Source organism: Sinocyclocheilus rhinocerous, unplaced genomic scaffold (genome assembly GCF_001515625.1).
Source record: "Sinocyclocheilus rhinocerous isolate Xijiao unplaced genomic scaffold, SAMN03320098_v1.1 scaffold2071, whole genome shotgun sequence".
In the NCBI taxonomy this organism is placed as follows: Eukaryota; Metazoa; Chordata; class Actinopteri; order Cypriniformes; family Cyprinidae; genus Sinocyclocheilus; species Sinocyclocheilus rhinocerous.
This window is the reverse complement of record NW_015649573.1, coordinates 265,895-278,612: the sequence shown is the minus strand read 5'-3', so window position 1 is coordinate 278,612 and position 12,718 is coordinate 265,895. Positions and strand designations below refer to the sequence as shown.

The 12,718-nt window shown below is 35.2% G+C and overlaps 1 protein-coding gene across 5 annotated transcripts in view; it reads left to right on the top strand.

The window, feature by feature from the left end:
• LOC107710761 (disabled homolog 2-interacting protein-like) overlaps window positions 1-12,718 on the top strand; it is a 122,764-nt gene that overhangs the window by 91,413 nt on the left and 18,633 nt on the right. For all 5 annotated transcript variants that reach the window (XM_016515610.1, XM_016515609.1, XM_016515608.1 and 2 more), the window contains 2 exons: window positions 10,206-10,350; window positions 12,328-12,472. In XM_016515610.1, the coding sequence (XP_016371096.1) occupies window positions 10,206-10,350; window positions 12,328-12,472 (290 nt within the window). The remainder of the gene's footprint in view (window positions 1-10,205; window positions 10,351-12,327; window positions 12,473-12,718) is intronic.

Sequence of the window (12,718 nt, the reverse complement as noted above, 5' to 3'; positions counted from 1 at the left end):
TATTTATATAACAAAATTATATATATATATATATATATATATATACTGTGTATATATATATATATATATATTCACATAAATATTCTAAACTTAGCGCATAAATTATACATTTATAGATTTATTTAAGCATTATACATAAACTTTTATTTATGATTTATTTAGATTTGTTATTCAAACAAATAATTCATGTAAACATCATTTTATAAATAAATATGAAATTAATAGAAAATATTATGTTTATAATTTATGAATTCATATTTAAATTGTTTATGTGACTGTATGTTTACTTTTTGCAGCTATTGGAAAATCAATTGTTGCCTTTTTTTTTTTCGACTTGTATTTTCCCTGTGCATTTTGTTTTCATTGATGCTCTTATTGAACTTTAGAGGTCACGGTGAATCAAAAGCAATCCAATTCCAGTTTGTTATCTCTGCTGTAGTATCCTGCTGTTATTCCTTGCTGTTTGGGTTAACAAAGGCATACTACATTAAAGAGATTGTGTGTGTCGGATTTCTCACGCTGAGAGGTATTTCGGAGGGATTATCTCCCCCTGGTTCTCACAGCCTACCGCAGGATCCAGAGAGCAAAATAGCAAATCTTCCCATTATACCATAAGGGAGGTATTAATACGGCTGCTCTTATCTGTATTGACTGCTTTTAAGTCTGGCTGGCCCTGATTGGCAGATCCAGGGTTGTTGTAAATGGTATGTTTGCAGTGACTCACAGGATGATATAAACACAAAGGCAAAATGACCTTAGATGGAGGTGGATAAGCCTCTAGTATGGCATTTAGTGGAGAGCGTGTTTAGACTGCACTAATGTCACTGTTCACTGAACAGGACAGACAAAAGACAATTTTGCTGGTTACTTTTTTAGATATATATTTGAGCTGAATATTCTCATTATCATAACCTGTGTGTGGAGTCTAATTAGACAAACTAAGCATGAAACAAGATTTTCAGATAGTAAATCTACCACTATGTTTTTAATCAGGGGCCGAGCTTAAGGGTAATTTCTCAAGAAACTGATCTTTTTGCTGCTTTTTTGCTTACACGGTGCAGTATTTTAATCTAACATCTTGCTGTCGCCCATCAAAGTTATTATAGTGCCATAACCTCTAGTCATGGAGAATCAGTGAAATTAAGCGTGAAACGTTTTTTTTATACTACGGGGAGGTCTTCTCTTCATTTGTTCATTTGGGGTGTCAGTGCAAATCTTAAGTTAATGGTTACGTATATAAGGTATTCAGCTTCAGCAGAGGTCGGAGGTTTTTGTTGGCATCATTTCAGCAGTACACCAGCAGTCATGGTGGATTGCTTGTGGAGAGTTAAGAGGCTCAAAGAGTATCTTTTATTAGTCCCTTTTGCTTCCAGAGCCAGATGATTGTTGGTAAATTACAGAATGAAAATACTTCAGATTGATCCTGCACTTCACCTCTGTAACTACTGGATAAAGGGGTAACGGGAGGGGGAGTCTGCTATTACTAAATCAACTAGTGTTCACTGAGGGTCATCATAACTGGACAGTTGTGTCACTCATGTCCTATCTGGCCCTCGTCTGCTGTCCCCTATGTCCTGCGGAGGGGGGGGGAGATCAGGCCTGTTAGTCTGATGCTGTTAATTACTGATCCTTAATTACTTCGCTTCTCAAAGAAGCCCTGAGGGATATGGGCCGTAAAAACTGTAACACTGATGGAATCATCCAGGCTGTCCAAGGTCATTTGTTTTGAGGACAGCTGTAAAATCCAGCCTACTTGCTTTTGTGATATGAATGTGTTGTTTATCAATGTGTGGAATTAAACCAGCTGATCATATGCAATTCAATACAGATGCCTGTTATGAGACACAAGTGACAGTTATGCATGCTTCCTGATTTAGTGTTGATTTATTGTTGCATTTGGTCCAAATGGAAAGCTGTTAAGTATGAGTGTTAAGACAAATGTTTTAAAAGTTAAATATAGTTTGAACTTCAGTAGTAAAAATGGCACTAAAGACTGGCAGCTTTGCCATCACAGGAATAAATTGCATTTTAAAATACATTAAAATAGAAAACTGTAAAGTTGTTACTGTTAAATAAATGTACAGTAGCCTTGGTGAGCAAAATATTTCTTAACAAACTTTTAAATATTTCAGTAAAATGTTGTAGTGTAAGTAGTACTACTTATTGATATATTCCCTAGTGAAAATAAATATACAAAAATGTTTAAAATACATTTATTTCATGCTAAGTATACTACAATACATGTACATATTATGTTCTTAATAAAAATACCCTGCATTTGTACTTTTAGTATACTAAACTGGTGTATTTAAAGTCTGCTAAACTGATTTTGTACTTAACGCACTTTAATTGTGTGGAAGTAGTGTTGAAGTCCAAATAAAGATATACTTAAGTATATTTTACTGTGCTAAAGTGGAACTATTGCAAGTATACTTTAGGTACAGTTTATATGCAAAATATTTAAAGATTATACAATCCTCATCATTAGTGACATTAAAACATATTTTAGGTTTGATATTAAGAAATGTGCATTGTGCATAAGTAGTACTCCAAATAAAGTTTAATTACAATTTTCATATCAGCAAGTCTCCAGCGATATGTCAGTAAATATGTTAATAGACTTGAACTACACTTAGTATAAAATAAATGCATTTTAAATCTATTACTTTTTTTACTAGGGTTGGTATATGTACCAGTTAATGAAAATTATGTGTGGAAAACCAGTCACGGCTCCTCTAATTGAAAATAAAACACTCCTTAACAAATGAAGATATAGATTGAATATCTCCAAAATGCTGAAAAATATCAAGATATTTTAGCTATATTGCCTAACCCTAGTTCTGACTTAAAGGGATAGTTCACCCAAAAATGAGCATTTTGTCATAATTTATTCACCCTAATGTTGTTCCAAACCTGTGTAAGTTTCTTTCTTATTTTGAACATAAAAGAAGATATTTTGAAGAATGCTGGTAATCAAACAATTGATGGTCCCCATTGACTTACATAGTATTTCTTTCCCTATGGAAGTCATTGGGGACCAACAACTGTTTGGTTCTTCAAAATATCTTATTTTGAAAGAAACGTATACGGGTTTGGAATGACATGAGGGTGAGTAAATGATGACACAATTTTCATTTTTGGGTGAACTAATCCTTTAAATGAGCATTTCATACACGGAAAGAAGACTCAGTTTAGCGCTTTACTTTCCTAACATCTTGTCTCTGCTTTAAGTCTCGGTGTGACTAAAGCACTCAATTATATTTGAACAGTCATTTTCTGAGTGCTTAAAGCAGATGTAGAAGATGTATTTTAGGAGTTCTTTGTTCTACTTCAGCTGGCTTGTCTGTCTCTGACAGATGCATAAGTTGACAGAACAAAATTAAAATGGACTAAATTAGGTTCAAATGAAGATGAAGCAGACTCCTATGTGTGGATAACAGAGCTTGTCTGTTTATGTTCCTTTGAAAAGTCTGGACACGGTTAGTTGAGCTACCAAACTGAGCCTGCAGTGACGGATTCACTGGGAAGGATAATCTGATGGAATCTTGACAACTGAACGTCTCTCACTTTGGTAATGCACTCAGTCTGTTAAGGTAATGTTGCAGTACAGGCATTGGACTTTTCTATCAGTAGATACGGTCGCTGTGTTCCCTTGACGGAACCTGAGACCAGTGTGCTCGTGATGTAAAATATGGAGAAAAGATATCCCATAGAGACCACAAGCCCAAGAGGACACAATAACACTCATTTATCACTTGCTCGAGTTTCATGGGTGTGTGATTTTTATCTTACATTCCTTTTTTCTCCACTACTAAATAAACTTTGGAAGAAGATGAAATATACAGTCAATTGGGGAGAATTCTATCTCGCTCACTTGAAAGGATTGCCACAGTCATGGAAACCTGGGAAAATGTTTTAAAATTCTGACAATTGTTCTAGCAATGCTTTTTAAATATTTCATCAGCTAGATATTGTTTTTGAAAATGAACACATTAAAATGTCAGGGCATACTAGAGAAATTTGTGTACTTAAGTAAACATCATGTATTTGTATTTAAGTATACAAATGTAAATATACTGTATTTCTTTCTGTTCAAAAGTTTGGTGTCGGTAAGATTTTAAAAATGTTTTTGAAAAGTCTTTTATGCTCGCCAAGATTGCATTTGATCAAAAATATAGTAAAAACAGTAATATTGTGAAGTATTATTACAATTTAAAATAACTGTTTTCTATTTTAGTATATCTTAGAATGTAATTTATTTCTGTGAAGCAAAGCCATTACTCCAGTCTTCAGTGTCACATGATCCATCAGAAATCATTCTAATATGCTGATTTGGTTTTCAAGAACAGCTGCGCTGCTTAATATTTTTGCACACACTGATTTTTGGTATTCTCTGATGAATTATTATTATTATTATATAAAGAACAGTATTTATTTGAAACAGAAATCTTTTGTAGCATAAATGTTCTTTTTTCACTATTAATCAATTTAATGCATGCTTACTAAATAAAAGTATTAATTTCTTAGGGGGAAAAAAAAATCATACTGACCCCAAACTTTCAAATGGTAATGTTTTGAACTACATTCTTCATAGCACATTGATGTATATATTGTATTGTGGCAAAGCAACAGCTCGGCCAGCAACTTCCATCATTAACTTGGAGAGACGAGAGTCATTATCTGCATTTTCCTTCAGCACCCTTATCTTTCCTCTCCTCATCCATCACCCATTCTTTTTCTTGTTTTCTCCCCATCCTGCCTTTCTCTCCCTCTCTCCATCACCTCTCTATCTCCTTATCTTGTCTTAGACTCATGCTCTGCCATTCTCTCCCTCTCTATCTCGCTTGGCTACACTTTAAGGCAGGCTGGCTCTGAAAGGATGTCATTTCTGGTCTGAAGCAGCACATTGCCCTGACAGCTATTACAGAAGTCGTGCTTCGCTGTAGATGTGACATCCACTCCAGCGGTTTCTCCATGCACACACACTTTTAACACTTTTTCATGCATCTCAAGAGTTTGTGGTTAGACAAGGTGTATTAATCTGTTTCGTGATATGATGTAAATGTGATGTCATTTCTGTGCCTGATTGCAACACGTGATTATTCCTGGCAAGAGATGATCCCATGGACTGCCATTTTTGAGACCCAGTATGCAGATATTGACTTCACAATACAACACATAGGCCTGTAGCAATCATTACGTAATCACATGATTACAATTATTTGATGATATCTGAATTGATCCTCGCACGAAAGTATAAAGTGCTTGCAGACCCCACAAAACCTATATAAAAATTTTGCATTTTACTCCATATATTATATATGTTAGCTATGAGACTATATAATGCACTGTAGTGTACACTAGTTCATTCTTAATTACGGGGGGGACTTTTTTTGCTGATATATCAAATTGACAGACTTTGTATTCTGGTAAATGGAGCAAAACCTACATATAATAACAAATAACATGAATAAAATATACACAAATAATATTAATTAATAAAATTAATATAAATATAATTCTAATTAGTGCTGTCAAGCGATTAATCACATCCAAGTTTTTGTTTACATAATATATATGTGTGTACTGTGTATATTTACTATGTATATATAAATACACACATGCATGTATATATTTAAGAAAAAATATGTCATGTTTATATAAGAAATATACTTCTATATAATATAAATTATATAAATATATGTAAATGTAAATATTTTCAAAATATATACTGTATGTGTGTGTATTTATATATACATAATAAATATACACAGTACACACACACATTATGTAAACAAAAACTTTTATTTTGGATGCAATTAATCAGGATTAATCGCTTGACAGCACTAATTCTAATTATAAAATATAAAATAATAAAAAGATAAAACCATTTTAAAATGCAAAAATACTATTTAATGTGTATATAAGTTTACAATTAACATTAACATAGCAACTATGTCATTAATCACACATATTTTTCTAAGAATAAATAATCAGGATAATTTCATGATTGTGACAGCCCTAAAAAATATACACATACATAGAATTAATACAGAATACAGAGTTAAATTGATTTCTTCTCATTAACCTGTTAACCTGCACCCCCCCATTTTGGGACTCACAGCTGAAAATGACCTACCTAAATTAAAATTATAACAGTTCCTTACTTCAGTGAGCTACACACACAATTTTGGTGTCATTGGAAAGAAGACCCTTTAGGCTTTACTATCTATCATCCAGAGTTGATAATGCTCTAGATAAAGAAGATACCATGAAAAGTTAGTCCAGGTGCGGGTTAACAGGTTAAATTTAAATCAGTAAAGTGAGATAAAACCTCAAATCAGCCTTTTCGTTTTCTAGGTAGGGTGTGTTGATATGCAGACTGTTTAGCAAGCATAAGAAGGTAAATGTTGAGGACATATTGTTGTATGGTCCTTGAAGCGATGTCTGTTTGACCCACTTTAGTCATATAGCTCAACAATCAGTCTTATCTCAGAAAGCTGGATAAAGTTGCCCCGCAGCCTTGCATTTCATTAGCAGAGCATTTCTACATTTCACTGAGGGTCGTGAGCGCACGCATAAACACACACATCTGTGCCGAACAGAATCATACGCACATATTTGCACACATGCAACAGAGAAAACTCAAGGTTATAGAGTGTGGGTAGATTGAGAGCTTAATCATTCAGCGCTTCTGTGATATTTGACTTCTCTTTCTCTCACACATACGTTACAGCATTCGCTCTCTCACTTGACCCTCATGCCGTCTGTCTGCTAAATAGCATCTGACCTTCTCTGACCTCTAGTTTTTGAGATGGAGAGGGAGCGAGATAACAACTAGCGTTTCAGCTTACATCTTGGCTTCAGATCAAATGAAAAATGCGCTGAGAATGACACACAAGTAATGATGAAATTGGAGGAAAGGTATTCATCTTTGACATTTAATGGCCACTCCCTTTTGTTTTTCAGTAGGTCATGTTGAATTATTGTGTGTCTGACAGTGTTTAGTGCCCATTTTGAGTGTGTGGGAAAGAAAAACCTTTCTCACATAGAACGCGTGGGATTACATGGTACCCATGCATGCACTTTGTAAACCCACTTTGGACATTTCACATTTGCAATTAAGTAAAGCTAATTATTAATTTGTTCCATCATCTAGCACTAACGTAGAGGGATAGCAACAGATTTAACCCTATAATCTCGTTAAGATCACAAGTTAGCAGCACTACTGCATTTGTGCTTAAAATGAGTTCAATTCCTACAAAAAATAGAACATCTTTATTAATGCTACTTTACATTAATACATTTATGCATAACCAAGTAGGACGGTATATAATCTGTTCATCAGCTATTAAACTAATTGTTTTATTGAATTAATTAGTAATTATTAAATTATCGTATCTGTATCAGTCAGAATTCCAGTATCATTACATCCCTAGTAATTTAGTGAAAAAGGTTTTGTTCAGCTCTAAAATATTTAAAGGGATAGTTCACCCAAACATGAAAATTCTTTCATCATTTACTCACCCACATGTTGTTCCAAACTTGTATGTTAAGATATTTTAAAGGTGAGTAAATGATGACAATATATATATATTTTTTCATTTTCTTTTTTCCCCCCATGGAAAAAAGGCATAGGATGTAGCTCTTTTGCAACAATCTCTGTTTCTCTCACCCTTGTCGGTATTGTCGCTCACTCCCTCGGAATATCTTTACAGAACTGAATGAGTCATCCCGTGTCTGTAGATTAATGAGAGAGAAAGTGTGTGTGTGTGTGTGTGTGTGTGTGTGTGTGTGCGCGCGCTATAGTCTTAGTAACCTTAAGTTTTATTTAAGGGCCTTTGATAGCAAGTCTCATTCAGCTGTCCTGACACACTAACATATACAGACATTCATAGATGTTAGACACAAATAATGGGCTTTAAAAGAGCCCTCACTTTATTATTATATTTTTTTAAAGCTATTGAAAACACTCTTTAAGTTAAAGTTAAGTTAAAGTTAAGTTTAACTTATCTATCTATCTATCTATCTATCTATCTATTTCAGTCTTTATTCAGAGCTTATGATATTTTCTAACCCTGAACTAACCCTGACACAAAACCTTCTGCATTTTTACGTTTTCATTAAAACATTATTTAATACAGTATGTTTATTAAGCTTAAGTTTTCCAACTGGGGGCCATTGGCTGCTTCACACAATGTAGGTGATTTCAGGTTTTACTATCCTTGTGGGGACGTTTGGTCCAGACAGTGTAGTAGGCAAAACCTCTCTTTCTCTCTCCCTCAGCTGAGCACACAAACTGCTGTCTCGGTCAGATGCTTCCTTCTTTATGAGTTTTTGCTTCCAGGGAATGCAGTGAGACCTGAGGGATTTTATCTCTTCTTTTTAATCCCTCCATCCTCGCTTTATAATTTTTTTTCTGTGTGCTACAGTACGTATCTTTCTGCTTTCCTCTGTTCCCCTGTGCAATGGCTTTGCTTTCCTGTGCACCCGCTATTTTTACTACTTTTCTACTTACCTTTCCATTTTAGATTTATATTTATGTCTTACTGTGCTTAATGTCTTCTCGCTCTCTCTCGTCTCTATCGTTTCCTGTGTTTCTCTCTCATCTCGTTCTGATTAAGGGTGAGCTATAGTCTAGCTAATTAACTCTGACAGTAATGGACAATATTCTTGGCCTTTTCTTAATAGTTCCCACTACTGTGTGTGCGTGTAAGGGGAGAATCTCAAGGCTTATGTGTGACTAGTCTCATATTTTAATGGTTCTGAGAGTTTTTTCCCCTCACTCTGCTGATCATACCTTTTACTACTTGACAGTTATTATACCTGTAATTATTAAAATGTGGAAATGCTTGAATACTGAGGTTTGTTTGTATGCAGCGTCCAAAATAAATTTTTTGGCAACACCTGTCATTGCTGAAAATTTGCCAGGCATAAATATTTCTTACCCTGCATAAAACAGCAATTTGCAAAATTTTTTTTATTTTATTTTTTTATTTTTTTGGAGAGTGAGATTATTTAGCTGTCAATTGCAGCATTCTAAATGCGTAATCTGTAAAATGGCACCTCATTTAAAAAATAAATAAATATAAACTTTTTTAAAATAAACTTTTTATAGATAAACTTATGATTGTAAAATAAGGTAAAAGTTGTTTGAAGATGAGGACAGGTGGACAAGCATGATGGTAGAGCCACTACATTAAAATAAGGGTTACCACAATCATGGAAAACCTGTAAATATTCCGGTAAATACCATGGCATCAGCGCTCATGAAGGATTTTTAAGCTCTGAGGTCTACAGCCACACTACCCACACTCCTTTTCTCCTGTATCCCAAACAAATGCTTTTGTTTTGACTTACATAATACCCTATTATCTGGAGTCAACACGTTTTTTGGATTCCTCTAAGCTGAAACATTCTCTCTTTTCAGCGATGTCTTAAAATAATACCCAGTGCTGAAATTCTAAACATTGGTGGCCAAATAAATATCCACATTTACTATGAATGGAAGATCTGCTACTTGAAAAAAAGACTGCTTACCAAGGTTGCATTTATTTGATCAAAAATACAGTAAAATCAGTAATATTATTAATCATTAAAAGTTAATGAAAATAACTATTTTCTACTTTAATATATTGTTAAATACATTTATTCCAATGATGATAAAGCTGATTTTTCATCAGCCATTATTCCAGTCTTCAGTGTCACGTGATCCTTCAGAAACCTTTCTAATATGCTGATTTGGTTCTCAAGAATCCTTTCTTCTCATTATTACTGTTGAAAAGAAAATAGTTTTGCTGCTCATGTAATCATGACTCACCGCTGTAAATAGAGACTGAGACACACACACACACACTCTGAATTGTATTTGGGACGCTGGGCTGAACTCTGGATTGTGTGTGTGCTCGCACGTCAACAGCGAGTAGACTGATTTTTCTGTCTAACTCCCATTTGCTGGTTTTGATAGGCTCCCTGCCAGATCGCTTTGATCGGAGCAGCTTTCACTTCAGCACTAGCATCTCTCTTTCCTTGTCTCTTTCTTTTCTTTCATGTCCTGACAGACATCAGCAGCACAAGCACTTCGATTACAATGACAGACCCTCCATACAATCGCTCCATCTACTCTGCTCTCTTTCGTTTTTTAAACTAATATTGCTCACATATCAAAATGTAGTTTTTTTTTGGATTGTGTGTTTTTGTTATAGGACTTCCTGACAGATCTGATGATGTCGGAGGTGGATCGATGCGGGGAGAATGAGCACCTGATCTTCAGAGAGAACACGCTGGGCACTAAAGCTATCGAGGAGTACCTCAAACTGGTCGGACAGAAGTATCTGCAAGATGCACTGGGTAAGATCTTTGTGTGTGTCAGTGTGTGTGTGCAAAAAAAAAAAACTTTATTTTCTGAAAATGTCTGTACTACTATTTGTTATGTCCGAGTTGCCAAGTGACAGGACCATCAAAATAATTATATTAAATAAATATGTACTGGTGTTCAGTCTGCAGACTTGAAATAGGAGACACTTTATCAGCGCAAACTTTCTGTCCTGCACAAACATTAGAAATATTTCCAAATTTTATTTTGTGCTAAGTTGCCTGTATTCATTTTAGATGAGATTAAACAGCTGTGAAAACACACACAAACAAACATGCACACACATATCCGGCCACCACATTCACTGTTGGCTTACTCTGTGTCCGATAAGGCTTGTGTTTATTAATACCACTGTATTTTAGGAATAAAATGTGTAAATCGCTGGACTAGCAATTTATCTGCAGAACCAAAATACATGCTGCAAATTTCACACCGTATATAAATATCGACTTTGGGGGATCTAATGAGTGTAGATGTGAATGTGAGTGAGTACACCAAAGAGAGTGAATCTCTCATTTGATTTGCTTTAGGAAGCCATTTGTTGGTGCTGAATAATGTATAGTTGTTTTTCTTAGATAAATGTGACTTGTGAAGTGCTGCTAAATTATTAAATGTCCCTCAGACATCATAGCAAGAGAGCAACAGTAAAGAGAGTGGATTTCACCACATGATTACATAAACAGCATATATGCATGAGAGACGAACCTGGTCATTTCATTTACTCTAGTTACTACTACATCTACTCGAAAGCAACAGATAGAGTACTTGGAAAAAAAAACTTATGTTTTTTTTTCAGTGTATTATTGTTCAGTTGTTTGACTTTAAAAACAAATCTCATTTTCAGATTGGATCACGGGTTACCACTAAAAACGATGGCTTAACCAATCATGTAAGAATAAGGATCTTTTGGTGTTATGGTTATTATTTTGATTGATGAAAAATGCTGTGAATGCAAGTTAAGTCCCGTGTTTTCTTGATGAGTACTTCGGTAATCATGCTAATCGCTAAGAGTTTGTGTGTGGACTTTTGATACTACTGCAGCCCAACATACTGGTTATTTGAGCGATTAGTTTTGTATTTGTGGCCTTGAATGAGTTTTCAAACTTCTTTTGTTTTACATTGTATTAGGGGTGTAACGGCACACAAACATGACGGTTCGACACGTACCTCGGTTTTGATGTCACGGTTCGGTATAGTTTCGGTACAGCAGGGGGAAAAACGGTTCGACAGTATACAGTATAACTGGTTAAATAAATGCAGCCTTGCTGAGCATAAGAGACTTCTTTTAAAAACATTGCAAAATCTTATTGAACAGCAGTGTATTTTTTGTATTGATCTGAAGCCATATAATAATGTGGCCACTGAGTGTCTCTTTAGTCTCTAACAGGAAGATGAAGAACGAGGAGTCCACTTCCATTCTAGATCAGTTGGACGTCCACATGGTTTATGCTACACTAGTTTGATTTTTCCCTGATGCTTTCATGCGCAACAGAACTGAGGGGGGAAAATCGACCAGTACCTGTTCTGAGTCTCTGTGGAGAGGGATCTGGCTGTGCTGTTTGTTTGGGATCAACAAAAAGTTTGTTGTATATTCCCAGGACAGCTTCTCTCATTAGTTCCGAGTCAGATAACTAAAGAACTTTCACTGGTTGCCTCATAGTGGAATGGAATTAGAATGGGGATGAGCTCTGGGGTGCCGATTTTCATTCTTGCTAATATTTGTGAGACAGTTTGTTTGAATGAAAGATGTCGGGGGGTTGTACGACAGGTTGCCTTGCTGACATTTAGGAATGCAAGCGTTCTTGTGCCAAATACAAAATAATGTCAAGATTAATTGATAGATGACACCATTCCTTGAAAAATGCTATTTATGTTGAAACAACTAGACTTTACACAGGATGAATTTAAAAACACCAGGGTCTTTAATGTATTTTCTCTTTCTTCCACTGTAGGTGAGTTTATAAAGGCTCTGTATGAGTCTGATGAGAACTGTGAGGTGGACCCATCCAAATGTTCATCTAGCGATCTAGCTGAACATCAGAGCAACCTCAGGATGTGCTGTGAGCTGGCTTTCTGCAAGATTATTGAGTCTTACCGGTAACTACAGTGTGCCCTTCACAGCTGTCTGTTGATGTGAACCAGTGGTGCATTTTATTGCTCAGATGTTACAAAAACAAAATTAGTGCAACACAATGGAAAATAGTCACAACACAACAAAATTAGCACAACACAAACAGAAACAAGCTGCAACACAACGTAAACAAGTCGCAACACAATGGAAACAAGTCGCAACACAACAGAAACAAGCCACAACACAGCGAAATTAGCACAACACAATGGAAA